We start from the raw sequence: 24,276 nt of genomic DNA on the forward strand, positions 1-24,276 counted from the left end.
TGTCAGCGGTTCAAAAGATTGCAGTTTGTATTTTTGTCTTCTTCATTAAGCGTCACACTCTTGCCGACTGTGCAATCTCGATTCATGGCTTGTGTCCCGTCACCTTATATCCATGTTATTGCAAAGTGTCTTAATTGTTTCATCTTTTGCAAAACAGATACGCCCAGCTTGCACAAGGGCGAAGCTCTCAATTTACCAGTCGATCTACGTTCCAACCCTCACCTATGGTCACGAGCTATGGGCCGTGACCGAAAGAACGAGATCCCGGATACAAGCGGCCGAAAGACTTTTCTCCGCAGGGTGTCCGGGCTCTCCCTTAGAGATAAGGTGAGAAGCTTGGTCATCCGGGAGGGGCTCAGATTCGAGCCGCTTCTCCTCCACATCGAGAGGAGCCAGATGAGGTGGCTTGGACATCTGATTCGGATGCCTCGTGAACGCCTCCCTGGTGAGGTGTTCTGGGCATGTCCCACTGGGAAGAGACCCCGAGGATGACCCAGGACACGCTGGAGAGACTATGTCACCCAGCTGGCCTGGGAACGCCTCGGGATCCCCGGGAAGAGCTAGAAGAAGTGGCTGGGGAGAGGGAAGTCTGGGCTTCCCTGCTAAAGCTGCTGCCCCCGCGACCCAACCTCGGATGAGCGTTAGAAGATGGATGGATGGATGGATGGATGCAAAACAGATACTAAAACGAGGTACAATAAATTATTGTACTTTAATCACACAAAAACAGCACACAAGTCTTGCTTTCAACGATAGCTTAAAGCTACAACAATTGCATAATAGTATAAGAAGGGGAACGGACACAAATACTTGATAAGCAAAAAAACGAGCGGACCATCTCCAAGACTCCTGTAACATTTACATGCACACATTATAATACAAATACTCCTGTACTGATTGCATGACTTCAGTAGTATTTAGTAAAAGGAGACCAAGTGGGTGGATGACATCACCCATCAACTCATGTTCTGTGTTCCATTCGGAGGATATAGGCAGCCTAGATGGAGACGTGCTGATCCAACATGAGCAGGATGATTGTAAACATGACTATGTGTGATAACATAACTTTCTGTCTATACAGTCTCCGTCTCTGGACTCTGCGCAGCCCAAAGATAGTCGGGCGTGTCTGTCCTGACACACAATCCTGCCGGCTCCCCGGGGCTCAGTGTTAATTAAAAATCCTTCCTGGGTTGGCTGCGCCTCGACCCTGAGCCAGAGAACTGTGCGATGATGCCGCAGATTTGGACATGTTGTGCAAAGGGCCAAGCGAAGAGCGGCGGCGTGAGGAGGGGGGTGGGAGGGCGGGGGTCCTTTGAAAGCAGAGACATGACAGCTGAGGGGGAAGCATGTGTGAGGCATGTTTGTTTTGCATTTAGCCCCTGAGCACAGCTGTGTGCACTGTCCTTTTCCCAGAACACCGGAACACAGCAGAAACCCTCCGCCCAAGCCCTCGGCAAGTGAAGGGGGCCCCATGTCCACATATCCAAGCCAATCCTCTCACTTTTGATATATGGACTATACAGTCCAGATTATGTCCTGCATATGCCTTGGATTTGGACCAAGGGGTAAAACTGGATGTAATTTGGAAGTCCGGTGTGACGTGCACTGCTGACAGATTATAGCCTGCCCTCCACTTCTTTGACCTGCTGAGAAGGCCCACGAATGTGGTTCCTATTTAGGGGATTTTCAACGGTTACTGTGCCCAAAGCCCATCTACACGGGAACGGCTTCATGCTCTGGTACCATGCAACCCTTGCGAACAAAGGAACGTACCTTGACACGGTGTTCGTGATTTAACAGCGCAAACGTCATCTGCTATTTCTGTCCAAAGACATCTGGGGGAAGAATCAAACTTCCCTCAGTGGACTTGAGACATCCATGTTGGAGGGAGGTAAACAAAAGGCATCGAGGGGAGCATGGAAGAGAGCTGCTCTGAAATGAAAGTTCAGTTCCATCAAGGTATACTTGAAGGTGTTTGCTGCGGCAGAACCTGATTCTTCACGGGAGAGCGACGAAACTCTCTTTCCGTGCTTTGCTGTCCAATGGCATCCTTCATTTCAAAAACAGAAGAAAGTAACGTAACATTGAAGGCCACGCTTGCATAATAAGTTTCAACTGCCAAAGGTCAGTTTTGTGTGGAAAAGAAAAGAGCATTTTTTGCTGCTTCGTAATCTCCAACTGGGTTCTTCTTCGCAAAGATGGTTGGTGTTATGTTATTGATATCAGTCTGACACTGCTGATCCGAAAAAAAAATAGATATCCATCACTGCCACATTGAAAGAGAGCTCGCACTGTTTGGATGGAGGCCCCACCAAAAATCCTCACTGATTGTGTGAAAAAGTTTGAATGCATGCCAAAGGGGCTGTTTGCAGCTAATGCTTTCAATTACATTTAAAATATAGCCTATATAGATTCTTCATTCTAAAGCAAATCCAGCACCGGAAAAATAACTCCAAAATCTTTAAATAGTAAAGTGAGAATAAAAGAGCACCTGATCTCACTGAAAGCACCGTACAAACAAACCTTCCTGTATTTGAGCAAATAAGTGCGTGAATTAGTTTCAAATCCCAAATCATCCCCAATACTGCACTTCAACAACACAGAGTCATCTCCCACTCCACAAAGAGCTCTCGTTCACTTTGGGGCTTCAAGTCTTTCTGAATCGCTTCATCATTTGCATCTGTCGGCATTGCAGCCTTTTCTGAAAACGGTGCCTGTAGATTTTCATTTGTGCGCCTTCAGCCCACTTCAGGTTGGCTCGGACATCAGAGGGGAGATAAAGATGGTCCCCTTCGGCATCATGAGGCCCAAGATATGGCCGCGCTGTGCTCTTTGGCCTTCATGCGCAGCGAGGCGATGCTGGAGGACTTGCGGTCAGGGTCCATGTTGAGATCGTACGCGTTGAGCCCCGTGGCCATGCCGGGAGATCCTCCGAACAGGCTGCCCATGTGAGCCTGGCCCATGTGACCTCCGGGGCTCGGAACACCCAGGAACTCGGACACCCCGCTGGCCGAGTGGGGGTGAGGGGTCATGCAGGGGGTCACCGTGTCACAGGGCACCACGCAGCCCGGCACCGGTGATGCTGCATTGCTGCCGCTAATCCAGGATGGGTTCTGTATCTGAAACAAAAGGACGGCAATTTAACAACATATGCGCAGTAGCGGCTGCAGAAGTCTTGCACGACAGCCAGAGGTTACATTTACAGCACGAATAATAACATTTGCCTCATGGAATTGTCTTGATTTATTTTCTGCCATTTTGTTGCATTTCTCTTGACTGCACTGCTTCGGTTGTCGATATGGACGTTAGACTTTTCTTTTTGTCCAATCAGATGTGAACCTCTTTGTGTTGCCAGGGCACTCTAATCTGCCCAGAATCGAACACGAAATGTGTATATTGGCAATGAGATTTAAAGTTTCCCTCCTAGCGCCAGCTGGACCAACATGACATCAGCAGTTTTCCATCCTCTGGTTGGTTGGTCAAGAGCACAACCGTGATAGCTAAATTTGACCGGGAAATCACGTCTTTACTGCGATCTGCACACATGCATCCTAGATATTAATAATAATGTGTAATAATGATGTCTTTTATTTCAATGTTCAATGTTTTTGTGATGTTAATAGTTCAGTATTGATTCCACATTTCTCCAGGTGACATATGTGGCACTTTTGGATGCTGTTATGTTCCTGTATCGGATTGATGGTTTCAAAATCGCGACGTGATGGAGATGGCATGAAGAGGTGCATAAAGTCAGGTAAACCACACTGAGCGCCCAGGTACCAAATCAACTTGAAGGAACAGCTACAATGCAACAACGCATTTAGTTTAGTGATTCACAGGAAAGTAAAATGTTTAAAGGAAATATTTTAATTTGTGTTAAAAAAAATGCAGACAATGCGATTGTAGTTTACGAACATCACCATCTTTATTTTTTTGCTTCGGAGTACAATTTGTAGTGTTCTCAATGCATGTGTGTAAGTGATATGTGACAAGATATGGTACCAATATACGGTATATATTGTGCCTACGGCGGCAAGGTATACCTAAGTTGGAATGCGCTGCAGTCTAGCTTTGTAGTAAAGTCACAATTGCAATAGAAATTTGTATAAGACTGGAAAATGATGTGATTGGCTTAGCTGAAATATGGGCCCTACTGGAAAAGTGTTTGTCACGATAATACCTATTTTTGTGTTTTTCATTTTCTTGACAACAGCAAGTGGCTTTCGTCTTAATGGCATGACAGGACTTTTTCTTTTGGAATGTTACTGGTGTTGTTCAATTGAATGTACTATAAATTGAATTATTTTTGTGTGTGTGAAACAGGGATGACAAATTTGAGGGGTGCATTGTGTTGCGGTTTCGTTTTAGATTTGTGCTGTGCTTTGGGTGGAAGTTTGCTGCATGGCGCATTCCTCTAATTGTATTTTGTGAGTCAATAATCAACATTTTAAGTAAAGAGTGAGTCATAGTAAGTAAACAGCACAAGTAAAGAAGCAACAATAAAGGCTATACATGCATGACAGTCCAATTAGCATAAAAATCGGCATGTCGTTCACATCCTCAAAACTTTATCAGGACAAATGATGTTTAAGGTTTCTTTTTTCCCAAAAATCCCTAAACCTAATTTAATCGTAAGTAGACAAGATGAACGTCATAGCGCTCTTATCAGGACAATTACCACCAGTAAAAGGATTTTGGGCTATACTACACTCCTTTTTTTTTTTGGTTTGTTTTTTACACTTCCGTTATCCTGAACATCATTGTATACACATGAAATGTTGCACTACCTGTGCGTAACTCTCGGGACGTGTCAGAAGTGGCAGCTCGTAAGCTGTGGAGAAGTGTGTTCGAACCTGCTGCATCTGACCAAAACGTTCCCTCTTTCTCCATTTGGCCCGCCGGTTCTGGAACCATACCTGAACAGAGGATGCATGTTCATTTGAGAGATTCATTCAGAATATTTCTTGTCCAAATCAGACACTGGCTCCAAGCACAATCACAACCCTCATGAGGATAAGCGGGTTACGAAATGGATGGATGGAAAATGGACAAAGATATAAGCTCTGAGAAAAATGTTAGTTAAAAAATATACAAATATAGAAGAGCACATTTATGTACATAGTTATTATAATATGATTACATTATACTCATGAGGCAACAGAGCAAGATGGTGGGCTATCAGCACATGAGCTTTATATTTCGGAGGTTTAGGGTTCTAATCTCAGCTCAGGCCCTCCTGAGTAGAGGTTGCATCTTGTCCCCTGTGTACCGCCCACACTTCAAAAAACATCCATGCTAGGTTCATTGAACACTAAATTGTGAGTGTGCATGTGACTGGTTGCCCTGCAATGGACAGGTGACCTTTTCAGGGTGTATACTGCCTCTCACCCAAAGTCAGCTGGGATTACCTCTAGCTGCCCCGCGACCTCAATGAAGCCAAGTGGGACTGACAATGGATGAATGATGCTGGTTAAAAAAAATAATAATAATAAACAAGGCCTGTATGAATAAGCTTCATCTCTTCAGGTAAGCGTAAACACAAGATGTTTACATTTTAGAGTACCGGTACTGCAAAGCACTTCACGGTTCAAAACAAAATCTATATTTTTAATGAAAGCTTGGATCCAAGCAGTTGTTCCATACAAGCACTTGCCTAACGAAAATATTTCAACGAAATAGAAAAAAAAAAAAAAGAAGCTTACTGATTGCTGGCGAAACAGGTGTGCTGGTTTTCCAAACAACCTTCACTTACACAACAGAATGTAAACAGATCTCTCTCAGTTCACCTTTGCTTATTTGCACTGTGACAAGCGTTGAGTGCCTCATGTTTCCTGTAATCATATTTGACGTTTGGACTCCAAACTGCCGTGTAATGAAAGCATCAGTGTGTTGAGTGACATCACACCGGCTGAAGGCGTGACGGCAATCCCACCGCTGGATTCATTAGCGCACAAAGTGGCTGGCCCCGTGTGAGCTTCTAGTGTTTCACCTATCACAGCTCTCGCCATGTACGCTGCGCTAAGATTAGGAGGCAATAATGGGAAAATTGAAACGTGAGATGAGAGCTTTGTTTGCATTTTCCTTTTTAATTTCCTGTAGCCTAAAGCTTCCTGGCGTTCATATACCGTCGCTGCATAAATTACAGAAGCACGGCAGATGTCTTCCTCTGTGCTTCCTTACTCAGCCTTCAAAGGTAACGAGACTGCAGTGATACACTTCAACCGTTCCAGGATGAGTTTATACCTTTTTTCCAAATGCAGGATGATTCATGCCCCCGCGCAGAGCCTCCCAACCTGTCCAATTCTCCCAGTTCAATCTGTTGGTTATTATGAAGAATGTATTTGCATGTTGCACACACTGCGTCGTGACAGTAATTGCTAAAGGCCTTGACAGCTTAAGTAGTTGCTGGACTTTCAATGAGGCTTTATTTATGTTCCAGCGCGAGAGAGCGAGTGAGCAGAGAAATTCCAAACAGGTCCCAGCAGGAGAGCTGTACCGGACCAGGAACACTTTGAAGTGTGAGAGCAGCTTGGAGGATTGATAACCCGCCTCTGCTGTCACTCATGTCAGCTGAAAAGAAATCTGAAGCTGAGGCTGGCTTCGGTTTTCCAACACCCTTAAAGCACCATTACTATGAGTGAGACACCTTGGACCAGTGTTGTGGTTCATTCGGTGTACATTTGCGCTGTTTTGGTCCCAAATCCTACCGTTTAAACTAAGTCCATCAGGCATCGGCGTATGGAACATTTAGCCCGAACAAAATTAACACTTTTCACTGACATTGTCAGAGTGGCATTAATCTATGGATGTTATTGTGCTTGTGGTACACAGTAATGCATCAGACTGCGAGAGGTTTGTTTTATTGACTCATCATATATGCATCGGAAAAAAAATTATAACACTGCATAAACGTCCATTTATTTCAGTATTTTAACGTCACAAAAATGTATATATTACAAAATAAAAATTGACATGAGGACCATGCTACTGAAGTCAAGCTCTTTGACTGAAGCAGTTTTGATGCTGCAAACAAAACGACAGAAATCATGAGCAAGAGGGCTCAGCTGTCCTGAAGTGAAACATTAGCTCTGCTCTTTGATTCATTTTCATGTGGTAAGCGTTCTTGTATCTTAAATTTTCCAGACACCCAAAATAATTTCAGTTCAACAAATGGACTATGAACTATGTATAAAAACGACATTTTCTTGCTACCATGTGGCTAAAAATGTCTGGCAGTCACTGCTGATGTTTCTTAAAGGGACCATCTGGCTGGGTCCCCAACATGCATGCCACTACACTGGTACTAGGGCAGTGGTGGGCAATCTACGGCCCGCGGGCCAAATCCGGCCCGTTGGTCTTTTTAATCCGGCCCGCCGAAGGTTGGTACACAATTAAGGTTCGATGTCAACGACTGCATTCATTTCATTTGGACTTGTAATGACAGGCATTTCAACGCCAGGTGGCACACTTACTTGAAGTTGCAGAGCATAGGGAGGAAGGGGGAGACGATACGGAAGCCCGCAGTAGCGCCAAGTCAAGCAAATCCCGTTCGATACGACGGAATAATGTACTCTTAAAGTCTGAAAAACGTGCCAAAAATGCAAAATACTGCTTTTTAAATAAAGAAATCCAATTAATATTATGTCGAATTTAGTTCACCCTTTTGATCCGGCCCTCCATAATATTTTCTTGTTCTCATGTGGCCCTATGCAAAAAATAATTGCCCACCCATGTACTAGGGGGTCCTATGGCCCTGTCAGAAATCTGGCGAGCCCCTGTTTGGCCCCCCTAGACTATTCATTCATTCATGTATTGACGTTTTAAAAATTTCACAAGTGGCTAATCTGTTCCAATACAATTCCTGTTTCCGTGTTTGTGCTGCAGCTGTAGCGTGTGTGTGTGTGAGGGCAGAGAGGGGCAGGGTGAGTCTTTCGCTTTCTTGGGAGTCACGTTTGAGTTTGTAAACATTCGAACATATTTGCAAACACCTCCAAAGGTATTTTTAAATTTGTAGGGGACACTACTCAGCCATTGTATATGTATACAATATATATCCTATATATGTATAAGTATTTATATATCCTTGAATGTGCATGGGAGTCCGCCGCCCAACCAGTGTACATGTGTTTTGTGGACTTGGAGAAAGCGTTCAACTGTGTCCTTCGGGGAGTTCTGTGGGGGGTGCTTTGGGAGTATGCGGTGTCAAACCCCCTGATACAGGCTGTTTGAACCCTGTACTACCAATGTCTGAATTTGGTTTGCATTGTCGGCAGTATGTCCAATACATTTTCAGCGAGGGTTAGTCTTCCCGAAGGCTGTCCTTTGTCACACATTCTGTTCATAACTTTTATGGACAGAATGACTAGGAACAGCCAAAGCGTTGAGGAGGTCCTGTTTGGTGACTCCAATATTGTATCTCTGCTTTTTTGCAGATGATGTGTTACTGTTGGCTTCTTCAAGGCAGGATCTCCAACTCTCACTGGGCCAGTTCGCAGCAGAGTGTGAAGAATTTGGGATGAAAATCAGCACTTCCAAAGCTGAGAACATGGCCATCAGTTGGAAAAAGATGGAGTGCCCTCTGCCGGTCGGAGAATGAGATCCTGCCCCATGTGGAGGAGTTCAAGTATCTTGGGGTCTTGTTCATGAGTGACGGGTTGATGGAGCGGCATATCGACAAGTGGATCAAAAGCAGCGTCTGCTGTGATTCAGACTCTGTATCAGTTTGTCATGGTAAATAAGGAGCTGAGCGGAAAGTCAAAGCTCTTGATTTACCAATCAATCGACATTCCAACCCTTATCTACGACTGCTAGCTATGGTTCAAGACTGAAAGAAAGAAATCCTGGATACAAGCGGCCAAAACAAATTTCCCCCTAAGGGTGTCTAAGAAATGGGGTGAGAAACTCAGTCATCCAGGAAGGACCCCACATTGAGAGGAACCTGATGAGGTGGCTCAGTCATCAGGTTGGGATACCTTCAGCATGCTTCTCTGGCAAAGTGTTCCACCAGCAGGGGGCCCCGGGGATGACCCAGAACATGCTGGAGAGATATTGTCTGTATCCCGGCTGGTCTGGGAATGACTTGGGATCCCCGGGAAAAGTTGGAAGAAGTGGCTCAGGAGAAGTAAGTCTGGAATTCCCTGCTAAAACTGTTGCCCCCGCCACCTGACCCTGGATAAATGGTAGAGAATGGATTGATGGACGCTGCTTTTAGCTGTAAACATGGTGACATTGCATTTAGCTGTTATGCTGCATGCAAATTGAATAAGTTGCCAACAGGAGTGAAGTCAGTGTCAAGTGGAAATGCATTGAAATCCAACCTCGCTTTTTTAAGATAAGATAAGAAACCCTTTATATGTCTCACAATGGAGAAATGTCCAATTTATAGCAGCAAAATTATGAAAGGAGGAAGTAGAAGAACAAAATGCATGTAGATAAATATAAATTATAAAATATAAATATAAGCATATTAAAAATGGGTGAGTGGGGGGCGAGTCCAGGTTTTCAGGTCTGTCTATTCAATAGCCTGACAGCAGTCGGCAGGAACGAGCCCCATGCTTTTTGATTTAGGTCTTCTAATCACTTTTAAAATTATTTATTTTAATAAGACAAGATAAGAAAAACTTTGTCTCCCATTGGAGAAATTCCCAAGTAAGTTTCGAAACCTACCTTTATTTCTTTTCTTTAAGTATCTGCAAATTTTCTGTTGATCTGTTTAAATGCTGTCAATGTACATTCGTTTGGTAATTTTGGAAAGCTGCTTTTGTTTTCTCTGCGTGGCTTCTGAATGTTGCCAACTCTTGTGTCTGTAAATGCATTGAGGTGTTGCATCTTTGCTCGTATGAAGCACATTGAGTTGCCTTGTGTATGAAATGTGCAATACAACTAAGCTGCTTTGCCTTGCAAACTAAGGGAGACATACAAATTCCACACGGTCTACAGTGTAGAGATTTGAAAACAGAACTTCAGAATTGTGAGGCTTGTTCCAATATATGCGATTTTTTTAATGCTCTCTGAGCTCGCTAGACTGACAGGATGGAGAATCTGAGAGACGTGATGTTGTTGGAACACCTAACCCTTGATCCATGGCCCTTCCATGTACCGGCACTGCATATGACTCCAACGTGAACTCACTTTTGCCCTTTGAAAGCCAGAGGCAGAAAAAACAAACAACTTCCAAGATCCTACTTCTTTCATTAAAAGTCCTTTATGTTCAGGGTTACAGGTCAGCCTCCTTCGAGATGTGGATTATTTAAACCCCTTTTGTCAAAGACGGTTTAACAATTGTTGTTTTTTTTTTTTTTTTTACGGTTTCACTTTCAAACCAGTACCATAAAGATTCACATTTGAGACTTTCCATTCATGAGCTGCTGGTCTTTTTGCATGTGAAATGTCCCGAATGGGGCGCAGAGCGGCCGGCGGGGCTTCTCGGTCCTTTTATCTTTTTACCGTGAATGTTTAAGAGGGCCGCTGGGAGAGCCGAAGGCTGTAAAAGCTGGAGCCATCTGAAGCGTTCGGCTCTGTGATTGTGTGAGCCTCAGCGCGACCTCCGGAGCCTCGTTGCTGAGTTATAACCCTGCGGCTGCACACATTTCCTGTGTTTCCCTGTTGCTTCTCGTCTCCTCCAAGATCGGTTGTGATCTTACTCTTATCTCATGCCACGGGCACGCGGCCAATGTGTAGCCAAAATCAAATATGTGGGGGGTTCCATTAGCTGGAGCAAAGAATTGTTTTCGCACAAGTCAGACATAAGGTCAAATATCAATAGCTACCTTGCGCAAGGCTTTTGTTTCACACCTCGACCCAGGAGACCACAGCGGGGACACATTCTTGTCCGAAGAAGATGTTAATGAAAAAAAAAAAAAGAGAGAATCCAAAGACTTTGGTTGTCTGCAGCACACAGATGTGCGCATACACACAACAGAGGAGTTGTGCGATTGAACAGAAATGTGCTGGAATGCATTACGGCATCACCAGCAGACCGTATGCAAAGTGGCCCAAAGGGTGACTGGATGTTTCAGTCTCAGGCTTTTTTTTGGGGGGGGGGGGGCAAACCTGACGTTCAAGGAAAGGATGTTTATGAACGAGCCGCTGACCACCATCAAAACACAGCACAGTTGAGCTCATCTCCTCATATACTGCTGATGAAAGTGTGTTCTCCAAAAACACAACAGGCAACACAAACCGTCAGTCCTCAGGGCCCCCTGGCCTCCTCCACTCCCACATTACCAGATAAATGTCTCACGTTTTCTGTGAGTGACGTTATCTGTGCAGGACTGCAGATGTTGAAGGACCCACGAGCTGATGTTCTTGCAAAGCCGGATCCCATCGAGAATTACCGTATGCTCATTTTTCATGTGTCCATTTTCAGAAATATGATATCTTTACCACTTTTGGGCCATTTTCCCAACTGTATTTGTCTGTCGACATACTATACATTCCTGGTGAATTTCTGCGGTGTGTCCAAAAATCCTTTTGGAGGAAGCCTAAAGTCAAGAAGCATATTTATTTTGTTTTAGCTTAAAAGACAACATTTATTTGGACAATGTTACCACTGGTTCAGGGCATATCATAATATGTTGTCATCAATAAGTGTCTACATGACAAATGAAAGTCTTAATACTTGAACGACAATGTTGTGGTGTGGAAGAGCTTCAAATTTTGATTGCTCGAAAGCACTAGAATGGGAAGAATACAAAACCTCCATCATACCGCAACTGCTTAGAATGAGAAGGTTGGCTACACCAAGCGTTACAACGTCGACACTTCAACACTAGCAAAGCAGATCAGGGTCAAACTTCCTAAACATTCATCCAGCCGTTCACCAGCATATCCTGTTCAGGGTCACAGGAAATCTGAAGCCTCAAATGATGAAAAGCGGACTCTGTGATCGTCAAGCACCCACAGAGTGATTATGATTGGGTCACTAGCGGGGATTGATTCCATTCCAGCTATACAGAAGCCCGTGAGGCCAACCATTAATTCAAACTGAACTCACTCTAGAGTGCCTTATATTTTCACAGACGTCTATTTATCCGGGCCCAAACATTTATTTGGCAGTTGTGTAGCTTACATTTCTGTTTATGCACTACTTTCCTGCACATTGTCTATCAGACTGCCTATGGTCGTTTGCTGTCTTTTCTGACACTGGTCATTCACATTTCTGTCATTACTGTAAAATGCAGCAACAAGGATTACCTCCAGGATAGCAAACAGTGCCAGAGAGTAAATATTTTTACTCTACTTTCTTTGTTTGTTTGTTGGATTGTTTTTTCTAAAACACAAACATTGAACAAAAAAAATTACAATGTGGCCGCATCTGGAAGTGGGTTCCGGCAAAGCAAACGTTTTTTTATTCAAATACTTAATCCGTGTCTTTAAAATGAATGGTAGCTTCGTAAATCCATCCATCCATTTTCTGATCCGCTTTATCCTCACGAGGGTCGCGGGGGGTGCTGGAGCCTATCCCAGCCGTCTTCGGGCAGTATAGGCGGGGGACACCCTGAACTGGTTGCCAGCCAATCGCAGGGCACACAGAGACAAACAACCATCCACGCTCACACTCACATCTCGGGACAATTTAGAGTGTCAGATCAGCCTGCCATGCATGTTTTTGGAATGTTGGAGGAAACCGGAGTACCCGGAGAAAACCCACGCAAGCCCGGGGAGAACATGCAAACTCCACACAGGGAGGCCGGAGCTGGAATTGAACCCGCTACCTCTGCACTGTGAAGTCAACGCTTGGTTAATAATAATGATAATACTAATACAAATACTACTACTAATAATAATAATAAAAGTGGAGCGTAGACCGACTGTTATTTGGCATTGTTGTCATGAATATGTACAGTCGTGCCAACTTATAAGCACAACTGTAACAAAATACAAATACTTTCAAACATAAATGTGTATATATAGGGCAGCAAGATAGTCAACTGGTTAGCACATCCGCTTCACAGTGCAGAGGTGCAGAGTTCGATTATGGCTCTGGCCCTCCTGTGTGGAGTTTGCATGTTCTCCCCGTGCCTGCATGGGTTTCTTCTTGATATTCTGGTTGATGCTCATATTCTAAAAAGATGAATAGTGGGTTAATGGAACGCTCTTAAATTGTCCCTAGGCGTGATCGTGGTCGATTGGCTGACAACCATTTCAGGGTGTATTACCCTGCCGACTGCCAAAGACAGCTGGGATAGGCGATAGGCGTGAGGATAAGCAGATTAGAAAATGGATGGATGGATTTTATTCAAATATTCTCTGTGACAAAGATAAAACAATGATTTATTGTTACCTGTACACGCGCTTCAGTCAAGTCTGTCCGTAGTGCCAACTGCTCACGGGCGTAAACATCTGGATAGTGTGTCTTCTGAAAGACCTTTTCCAGCTCCTCCAGCTGGTAACTGGTGAAGGTGGTGCGATTGCGCCTCTTCTTGCCCTTGTTGCTCTCACTGCTATCACCCTTGTCATGGGAGTTGGCTAAATCAGCACCCGGCGCCCTATCGGATGTCGCGTTGACACCCTGATCCTTCGCAGCCAGGTAGCTGGCGTCCATTGTTGGATGATCGGTGAGTGGAGTTAAGTCAGAATCCGTCAGATTTGAGCTGTCTTTACCTAGAAGACAGAAAGGAGATAAAGCACTTTTAAATATTTGTGGATGTACATGAAAAGGACACAGTGGGGAATTCTGGCATTATGTGAGGCTGCACAGGATGGCATTGTTGAGGACGGCATAGCAACATGTCCCAAACTAAAGAGAAATTGTAATCTCAAATGTTTTTTTTAATCGTGTAATGACGTGACATGTCAATCATTGTTGTTTCTATGAGGAATTTGCACCCTCTGGAGAAGAGAGGAAGGTGGAGGACTTGGGGAACGATGAGGAAATGTCAGTTCCACTTATCATAAACATGGATAGGAAAAGATCAAAACAATAAGGCTGACAATTTTGAAAGGAAAAAAGAAAATACAATACATCCTGATTTATATTGCGCTTTCACAACAGCTGCAGCTGTAACAAAGCGCTTAAGAAAACAGTTCAAATGGGGTGGAATGAGCATAGGATGCAGGCATAAAGAGTTTATCCTTCATACCATATAATTATTTTATAGGTTGTCGATAATCTTGAAAAGTTCTGTGAGAACCCCTCACCTGGTCCTTTTGTCTTTAATGCTTGCTATATTATACGAACAGTAACTACTATCCATCCATTTTCTAATCCACTTTGCCTATCCCAGCTGTCTTCGTACACCCTGTACGGGTTGCCAGCCAATCGCAGGCCACACACTGACGAACAACCATTTGCGCTCACAATCACATCCACAGGACAAATTAGAGTGTTCCACTAACCGGCCAGGCGTGTTTTTGGTATGTGGGAGGAAACCGGAGCACCCGGAGAAAACCCACATGGGCACGGGAAGAACATGCAAACTCAAGACAAATAAGGAAAGCAGGAGCCGCAATCGAACCCTGCACCTCTGCACTGTGAGGCGCCCAGTTTAATGAGATCCAATCCAAGAGCTATATTGAAAATTGAAAAATATCATGCTCCATTTCAATACAATGCGGTGTATGTATTATTATTTAGTTAATATAAGTTACCTTTTTGTGTACAAATGTCATGGGTTGAGAGCAATTATACTATTGAAAGGTAATGTCTCACTATGATGTAATAGTATTGTTCACTAAAATGAAACAATCAAAACGGAACATTATTTTCTGTTGCCACAGCAGATTGGCCATGTGTTTTATTTGACTGTACGAGCTTGTTGCATTACCTACCAACACAAATGTACATTTAAACCCAAATGTAATTGAGCTGTAGTCGAATGGTTAGCTTGTCGACTTCACAGAGCAGAGGTTCAATTCCAGCTACGGTCTCCCTGTGTGGAGTTTGCATGTTCTCCCCAGGCCTGCGTGGGTTTTTTCCGGGTACTCCGGTTTCCTCCCACATTCCAAAAACATGCACGACAGGCTGATTGAACACTCTGAATTGTCCCTAGGCAGCTCGTCTCTGTGCGCTCTGCGATTGGCCGGCAACCGGTTCAAGGTGTCCCCCGCCTACTGCCTGAAGACGGCTGGGATGGGCTCCAGCAAACTCCGCGATCCTTGTGAGGATAAAGCGGATCGGAAAATGAATGAATGAATGTAATTGAGTGAGCGTGCTGAAACTTTAACTTTACCACCACTGGCACCCACTGAACATTTCCATTGTGCCTCAGAAGTATTTTAATATGACAGTCACTTGGCAGCTTTGCATGGCCCATAATTCAATTGCCACATTATGACGAGGTGGAGCAAATGAATTTTTTTGGTCCCCAGTTGCGAAATTAGCTGATCAATTTTACCGCCTGCATGTTTGATATGTGAAGAGTAGGATTCACTCTTCTCCATAGATCATCGTTGATGCACTGGGCTATGGACAGCCTGTGGCTGTAGTTCAACGTGACATAGAGTGGCTGTTTTAATTGCAAACAAAATTTCAAGATTCAGAGATGGTGGTCGTCTGCCATGCGGCGTCACCTGGACTGTCACGCTTCATTTGCAGAAATGTCATTGTTGGCTCCAAGCAATGAAACAGACTCACTAAATGGCATTGCAGCATATGAATTTTCAACCCTCAGACAGATCTGTGCGAATAAATCTTAGCGGTAATCTGTCTGCCAGTGTCCATCAAAGTGATCTACTGTATTACTCATTTTTGGGATGTGATCACGAAAGTAGTGTATGGAAGAGCTGAAAGTGGTTTTGGGGTGTCCTGGTGTGACCCATCACCAACATTGATGCAAAAGCCTCTGAGGTCATCCATTCCTCTCGATTCAGACATATGCATGCCAGGTCACGAAAATGTTAGATGAAGAGTCTTGGGTGATTGACTACATGAAACACAGATTTCTGCAAAACATGATGCCTTTTTCATAAACAAGTGAGTTTAGATGGGATTAATCGCCTGGTCGGTTGAACAACTAACCTAACTTGGATGTTTTTTTAGAACGAGAGAGGGAAAGAATCCACACAAACACGGGGAGAACATGAAAACGCGGTGAAAGAAAGACATGAGCTGACATTCTAAACCACAACCTCAGAACTACGAGGCTATTTAATTACTATTCCACCATGTCACAAACGATTTCATCACATAACATTTATATGAAAATGCAATTTTTTGACCAACATTAACCCTTTGAGGGACAGCGGTTACTGCAGTGGACAGCTTATCATGTTATCAGGTTACAGGGTGCATAAAAGGGTTAATACTGCCCACTGTCTTCTATCATCCACACGTTGTTGTGATTATCTATTAAAATAATAATAATAATAATAATTTAAAAAAATACATTGACACAAAGTTGTTTTTGGATGGGTGTCCGTCGGAAGAGAGCAAATGTTTTTGTGCATTCTTATGCCGCTTGTGAGAGCTCAACCGCCAAAGGACTAAACTATGCTTATTTCGAAGCCTGTAGCTCAAGCATGTTTGGAATTATTTAAAGCAATACAAAATGTCTTCCGATCCCAAAATCAATCGAGTAATCGAATTTGCTCGAGAATCCAAAGCCAGACTTTTCAAGTTTTTGACTGATTCAAAAACACAAAAGCCTAACTGTTTCCACGGGTCTGTAATTATGGTGACACAACTCCCTGTGGGGGTCCAGCAGGCCACAGCATTGCTCCATGGCAATGACTCATCCATCGTGTTGGGCTTGAAAGACCTCCATTTTAAAATTCCAGCGTAAACACTCCTTGTCGAGACCGTCATATTTCTCCGACTGATAACCCACAGTCCCCACAAGGTAAGAGCTGTCAGGTTCATGAGTAATGACCACTAACTGATAAAAGACTACCGTTCAGGTTGCACTTTGGCAGTGAAGGAGGTAATGTGCTTTCCTGTGAGGTTCTCCTTCCACAACGGGAAAATAAGAAATGCCTTGCAGAGTCTCACGGCGCAAGGAAACTTTTACCATGTGTGTGAGTACAACCAATCATCTCCTTTCACTAAATTATGAGGAGACGATCAGTTCATCCTCACCCCCCACCTGGGCGTCTGTGTGTAGCAACACATGACGAGTCCAACTAGTACGGCCATAAAATAATGATTTGACTTACAGCTGCGCAAGCGAGAGCACATGTTCCAGTAGCTCGGAGCAGAGTATGTGAATATTTGCGCCGCACATCATAATTTGTTTTCTATTGTCTTTTTTTTAAAACACCATTTACAATGTACTATTGCAACATTTCCAAGATCGTTGACGTGCGTTATCTTGTTAAGGGGAACTTCTGGTTTTTAGATGGAAACATAAATTGCATCCAAATGTGTTTTGCTGTAAGGGCAAGCTTATCATAGCTTGTGGTAAAGCGTCGTTGAAAGGTGAATCTGGATCAATACTGGCTGCTGCGGGTGTTATCTGCGATCATAGGATTCTGGTCTGAGGAAAAGCTATCATGGTGGAATGACCACATAAAGGTGGCTGCATAACTCGGGTGCAGGAAACTTTCCCGTTTGGCAGGAATTCGGTCGCTTGTGAGGACCATTTCGCTGAGTTGTGCTACAAAGAGAATCGACATGGAAAGCTATCTGGATCCTTGGCTATGATTTGATGCAGTGCCGGCAATATTTCAGCATATTTCAACAGCCCCAAAAGTCAGAGTGCATGTGAAAATTTGTTGGAATCACAGAATAAGAAAAGGGTACACAAATAATGAACTATTATTCTCATTCAATGTCGCATTTCTCCGACCTCCATTCAGTCAAACATGCCGCTGGATTGACTACGGCGACGCGGTGTGTGTGTGTGTGTGTGTGTGTGTGTGTCTGTGGGGTTCGGTGATTCAGTAGGACAGCTCTACAGACCGATACAGTAGTACCCGTCAAAAAATGCAACCCTTCTTTCTGTTTATATATCAAATGACATTTTAAAAATTCAAGTTAAAGTCCAATAGCAATATAATCTTATTGGTTACATGTATAATACGAGACATTTTGATTTTTGATGTGGCGATGTAAATATCAGCGATGCCGAGGATCATTTATTTGAATGAATGGATTGTTTTGTCCATGAAGTTGACAAAAAAAAAAAAGCATGGTTTGTATCTCATGGAATGAAGACACAGATTGAAAATGTCTAACTTCATTTCTCATTATAAAACCTACAGACAAAAAAAAGTGTTATTGTGAACATTTTAGTGCGGCTAAGTCATGTAACTGGGGGCGGGATGGATTGTGAAAACTGTCCCAACCATTTGTTCCAACTGTGACGTTTTCGTTTGCATCGTCGTACAAAGCCCCCCCCACACACTCACAGAAACGTGCACTTCAAAAGTAACTTCTATGCACCAAAACATTAACACAGTAGACACCAGTGTTAGTGGCATGTTGCTAGCAAGCAGTCATTTGTGAAGAGGCAGAACGTGTTGTAATGGCATGGCAGATCCCAATTTCACACAGCCTGAAATGAGTACTCAGTTTTTCGAAATCCACATTTCAACTGGCATCTCTCTCTCTCTCTGTATATACAGTATATATATGCCCACCTTCACCTTTTTTGACTAACCTTGCGGCCCATGTCAAATATCATTTTTAACTTATTTTTTGTTTTTGGTCATTTCGCGGGCCGCTGAAAAATGGATAGCGTGGTGCAAATGGCCCCCGGCCCATACTTTGGACCCCACTGGTCTCCAAGCATTATGAAACCTTTTTTTTTTTTCATTGCGTGCAAATGGAGCTGTGCCCAGCAGTATTTTCAGTGTGTGTTTAATTGACACTGTTGGGCGAGGTTCCTGCCTACTCTCCTCGTCCTTTTCCCTGCTGAGTGGGACAGCAGAGCCCCCTGCCGAGGAAATACTGTAGCTTAGTTCCGTGCTGTGCACATTGAAACATAAATGACTGGGACTTACAAAATCGACCTAACAGCAAAAGCATGTATCAACTCATGCATCACTGCGGCTGATGGCCAATCGCACTGAAACTCAAACCGAAATGACACCAGCATTGGAACTACAAACACAAGTTGACCGACCTCCAGGAGAGTAAATCTGTGAGGAAGAATGAATTTGTTCCTCTTTTGTGGGGTGTTTTTACAGTTAGAGAAGAAAGATTGTGAAGGAACATGGAGCTTTTGTTGGTTTTCTGTGAGAGGTTGAAGCAGGAGGACGTGCTGATATGCACACGCGAAGCATCAAGCTGGCTCGACGTCGTATGCATGACTAACCAACAGGCCTGACTCCAGTCTCTCTGACTCTTTATTTGTACCACTGTTCTACCCAAAATATATCTTTACACTGTCACTGATCTTTGTCAAAGCACAGCTAGCACAATAGGTGTACCACAAGTCTATGTCGTGTGATGCAATATACATTGAGATAATGCCGCGCACACTCCGCTTCACAAAAGGTGTAAATTTGTAGCCGTCTTGAAATCCGGAAATAGTCACAGTGTCTCGCAGACCGACGATCAGCAAACATCAGCACAATGCTCATCCACCACCTCCCCACCCTCGCCCCAATGCGAGAGACGTTCACTTTGAAATGCAACTCTGCTGACTGAGCACAGATGATCTATCTCAGCAGGCTGTGTAATGTTTATAGACTGTGAAAAGAATCCATGAAGTCCAAGACTGATAAATCACATCTTAAACACTTTTCTTTCTCCGCACACCCAGCCTCACCCTTGTCTCTCTTCCAAATGGTTCTCTTGCCCGCTCAAGTAAAGATGAACACCCTTCATCTTGTGTTCTTTGTGGTTTGATTGGAGCGAGAACATTCCACCCGAGAGGGGAGGTTACGAGAGTAACAAAAAAAAAGGAAAAAAATCTTTATGTCCTAAAGATACTCGCTTTGAAATCGTTCGACAATTTTCTTTGATATTCATTCAAAATTTCACTTTCAGTATCCCATCTTTCTGTCCATGTAGCGGTATTTTTACTGTCATGATTGCAGGTGGGTGTTTAACTGTGCAGATTAATGACCGAATTTACTGTGTTCCTGTGAGAATTGCCTGAGAAATGAGGTGAAACGTTACACACTCCTGTATGCTTTTTTTCCGAGCAGACAATTTCCAATGAGCTACTGTTAAATGCACATTCATGTCACCGCACCCTTTGCTAGCTCTGCATGTACACACAACCCATCTACAGTGATTCACTTCAGAAAATTGCACAGCTTGCAGCAACACACTCCACAACCTTGGCAACATTAAATTCTGACTTTTTTTTTTAATTCAGGGATGTTTTGGATTGTTTTAAACCATGGCTTCTTTGTACTGTATTTTATTAACGAATTGTATTTTACAATATTGGACGAATTGTTTTCCAGTACTTTACTGCTTACAGTGTTTTAGTTTATCCTTTTGCACTTGGCCTATAAAAGACGTTTTCACCATTGCCTGGGAAAGGTTATTTATCGATAGTCCTTCACTTCTCTTCTCGGCTAGTATTTCTGGGGGGAAGGGGGGGGGGGTCAAACAAATTATAATGTGTTTAGAACAAAATTCTGCAGACACTCACTCTTAGCACATGTCTGAGCTACTTCAATTTCCATCTCCGCTTCCTGAAGTTGTTAAAAATATTCAATTCAATTATTGATTTTGTGGAGGCCTGAAAACACACCAAGTAATTCTTCACTCATAGTCTATTACTGCACTTCAATTTTTATTGTGGGAGGAATTCCACTAGGAAGACCTCAAACAACCTCATATCCTATACTTGACTCTTTAGGTAAAAATCAAAACATATTAGAGACATTTACACGGGATATAATAATTACAGAGGCTGGAAGGGTTTTTTTTGGTTTTGTTTTAATACATGTGCTGTTCAGCTGGGAAGTGACAGTAAAGTGAGCAGAGAAATTTCTGGACTGCTCCTTGCCCCGCTGCTCTCACCGGGCCATGCAAATCGGGCGCTAATGCAAATTGGCCTGCCAATGCTTGGAACCAAATGGTAAAACGATCCTGAGTCCTTGTCACCTCCACTCATGTCACGGACATACTAAAGTGTGGCTCAGTTGTCTGGGCCGTGTGGCTGGTTCCCATTACCGCCTGCTCCATCCAAACAGCTTGGAAGGCCGTTGCAGGACAGCAAAATGGACGGTCGCACCAGCTTAAAGATGGCGAAGGGCCACAGAGGTGAAAAATCAGGTCCTAAGAGAAACTTGATGCACTTTATCTTCAAAGAGCCGAGTATAGCTCAGTACGTGGAAAGCTTTTTACATCAGCGCAGATGGGCTCGAACAGTCAAAGTAATGAAATAGGTTTGGTTCAAAAAACTAGAAAACAACAAATTTAACTCTGTCAAGTTATCAAGTAACGTGCTCTGCCTTGAAGAGTAAATCGAAATATTTTTTTGCTTCGATGGAACTATTTGGTTTTTTTCAGTACGCATAATTTCAAAATATAACTTGGCTGTATTTAATCAAATGAAGTAATATCAGGATCAAGTCTTCTGTCTAATATTTCAAAGAGCATTGCTATTGTGACGGTGAGCACTCGTTTTTTTCACATATAGTTGACAATCCTCAAGAAAATATGGGTGCGGTTAAATGTTGATGTCAAACTGGAGCCCAAGTGTTGCAAAGATCCACGCGATGACATTACGGGGCCTCAAATGGATTTTCTCTGGCGCGTGTTTGTGTGTGTGCGCGCGGGGGAAGCGGCCCGCGACCCCTAACGGATGAGACAGGAAGCTAAAGGTCACGCTGAGAGGAGACACGCACACATCAAACGAAGAAACGTGCTGTCTCTGGAGGATCACAAAGACGGCGGCTTACAGGGAATCATGACTTTGAGCTTTTTTTTTTTTTTTTTTTAGCTGTGCATATGCTAACAAAAACATACAGAGTGTGACTTTAAATCTACGTGGATTGAGTTTTTGCCTGATCGGTTCGCCTCGGTCAATGTGATGCTGGTAACGACAGGTATAAAGGGGCTCTGGAAAAACAGTATTTAGGTGGGCATTTCAGATAAACTTGTCTAAGGGCAGCTGAATTTTCATCACATTTTTTTCCTTCCTTGAAAGCTTATTCTAAAGACTAATAAACTCGGGGGAAAGTGGACATTTCACAGAGGAACCATCTTGAATAACGTATTGTTTTTATGGGTTTTCCTATTGTAAATTTGACCGTTTTTTTGTGACATACATGTGGTCTTTATAAGTTAAACAATTTCACCAGGGGTTGTTATTGCCTAATGAGGTCCGCTGAATACATTTCTGAATCATTCAAATAAAATGACATATGGAAGAGGTTGACTGGAATCGATGGTCAAGCTAATCTAACATTTGAAACTGTAATTGAAATGTTACACGCTATTATAAATGTGTGCAATCACATTATTCACTCAAGGCTGACACTTTGTTTATGTCTAGTATAATAATAACAATGATGTATTAATTCAATATAGTAATATTATATTAGTTATTTCAACCGGACATTAAAAGTTTGAGACTGCACAAATTTAGAATAATAAAATAATATAATCAAGCTGCCTTTCACAATGAAAAGGCCTCAATTGACAGAGCACCGGTTAAGTGAATTAATAAATAGCCTTTAACAGATTTACAAAGACAAATTATTAATATTGCTGCCGTCATAAATTAAGAATGATAAAAACTGCTACTGATTGTTCTGATTTTAATATTGTGATTTTTCCCCCTAAACGCCCATATATTGATCAGTTTTGTCAACTGATGTCTATTTTGGTCTCATATTTAACTTTACACGAAAGAAAAAGAGTGAAGGGAGTATCCATCCATCGGAACGAGTAAAAGGCACGATCACTTTGTACCTGCACGTCTTCATTCTGTGCAATTTAATTACATTTAAAGAAATACGGGGTGAATAACTCATTTTTTTGCGCTTCCTTCCCTAGAATCTCTTTGGCTCTGGCCCTTTTTAAAACGAGCATCAATTTTAAACCACCTTATCCAATTATATTATGAAGGGTTTCTCCCCCATTTTTCACGTCACATTGTCACGTTTATATTTGGTGTTTTCCTTCCCGGTAACACGATTCGTCTCTCTACCGTTGGTCCTCGCTGTTCATCCTCAAACGAGGGTCAAAGTTTTATTCCCCCCCCCCCCCCCCCCCCCTCATCCGTGGCCAATTTCGGTGCAATTAAACGAAAGTGGGGCCAACGGGGAGCAAAGCAACATCACGAAAATACGAAAATACCCGAAAACGCGAGAAATCAATTGTGCGATTCCCTGTTCGATATAATTCTTGATTGTGATGGCGATGATCGTATTTAATGCCCGCTAAATTCGATGAGGGCAACGTGATCTTTGGGAGTAAAAAAAAGAAAAAAAAAGATGACGCGCCTCTCTGGATCACGCTCAGAAAAGTTTGGGGAGATTCATAATGCATGTGAAGGCAACATTTCTTGAATTCACTGAGACGCGCTGCAGCATCCTCCGCCAACCCCATTTGGTTATTTCGAGAGAGCGCGCTGTGCCGAGATATGAAGCCGGGGCCCACTCACCATAGCAGGGAAGGACCGCTGCGTCGTGCCCGCCCTCCCGATGCCGCTCACCTTCCTCTGGAGGTGTTTTACAGAAGGTCCTGTACGTAAAGAGGTGGAATTTGCTGAAAGCAGCGTGATCGGCTGCTGAGACGGCGTCCAATGAGCGGCCCTCCTGCTGGAACGGACTCCGCGGTTTGTCTCCGTACGCGTGACCTTTATGGGCTTGCAGGAACGCGGCGGGGCTGTATTTGGTGTCAGGGGATGGGAACGTCCTGAAGTGCTCCGTTTGCTGGTCCCGAGTTTGTACTGCAGAAGGACTATAAAATGCATCCATGGAGGTCATGTCGCTGTATGGGCTGCAGGTCTCGGCGCTCATGCCTTAAAAAAAGGTGAAAAACTCTCTCTCTCTCTCACTCTCTCTTTGAAAAGGGAAACTGCACATACACGCGCACACACGTGCGTGCACACACTCATACCCCCTCCCCTATAACTCACACGCACGCACACATTCAAGCATGGGCCTACAGCAGCTGGCTTTGGTTATAGAACCATTGAGAACTTTTCCAGGAACACTGTCGTTGAGCAAACACCCCCCTTAGGTCTGAGGATGAGGAGGAGAAGAGAAGGGACTCGATGAGGATGACCTCCCGCCGCTGAGTTGTATGCCGAGTGCCGGTGACAAGGACGCGCTGGGACCCTTATTAGTGGGGAAAGTATTGCGGCGGTGGGAAAGGGGGGGGGGGGCTGTTGTCCAAAGGGCGTGACACGTGACATCCATTGAGTGGCGAGACAAAAACACATCCCGTGAGTGATAGCGGGAGGAACACGATTTCATGCT

At 43.6% G+C, this 24,276-nt stretch overlaps 1 protein-coding gene and 1 long non-coding RNA gene across 2 annotated transcripts; one reads left to right on the forward strand and one right to left on the reverse strand.

The window, feature by feature from the left end:
• The first annotated feature begins 163 nt into the window (after positions 1–163).
• LOC147207326 (uncharacterized) lies at positions 164–10,314 on the forward strand. The gene is made up of 3 exons (XR_015100515.1): positions 164–692; positions 3,651–3,754; positions 8,433–10,314. It is a non-coding gene; the product is annotated as an uncharacterized LOC147207326 (long non-coding RNA).
• LOC147207327 (homeobox protein aristaless-like 4) lies at positions 1,357–23,814 on the reverse strand. The gene is made up of 4 exons (XM_086107620.1): positions 23,457–23,814; positions 13,286–13,605; positions 4,788–4,916; positions 1,357–3,119 (listed from the first exon to the last, which is right to left on the reverse strand). The coding sequence occupies exons 1-4, from the start codon at positions 23,812–23,814 to the stop codon at positions 2,799–2,801; spliced, it is 1,128 nt and encodes a 375-aa protein (XP_085963746.1). The 3' UTR covers positions 1,357–2,798.
• Positions 23,815–24,276: the final 462 nt, after the last annotated feature.

The sequence above is a fragment of the Hippocampus guttulatus genome, chromosome 3, assembly GCF_054856545.1.
Source record: "Hippocampus guttulatus isolate MCC_2025c chromosome 3, RoL_Hgut_1.0, whole genome shotgun sequence".
NCBI lineage: Eukaryota > Metazoa > Chordata > Actinopteri > Syngnathiformes > Syngnathidae > Hippocampus > Hippocampus guttulatus.

Coding starts and splice junctions, on each gene's coding strand:
- LOC147207327 (XM_086107620.1), bottom strand. CDS start 23,814: ATGAGCGCCGAGACCTGCAGCCCATACAGCGACATGACCTCCATGGAT. Junction 13,606..23,456: donor AGCGGTCCTTCCCTGCTATG/GTGAGTGGGCCC, acceptor TCTGTCTTCTAG/GTAAAGACAGCTCAAATCTG. Junction 3,120..4,787: donor GTCCCGAGAGTTACGCACAG/GTAGTGCAACAT, acceptor CTTTTGTTTCAG/ATACAGAACCCATCCTGGAT.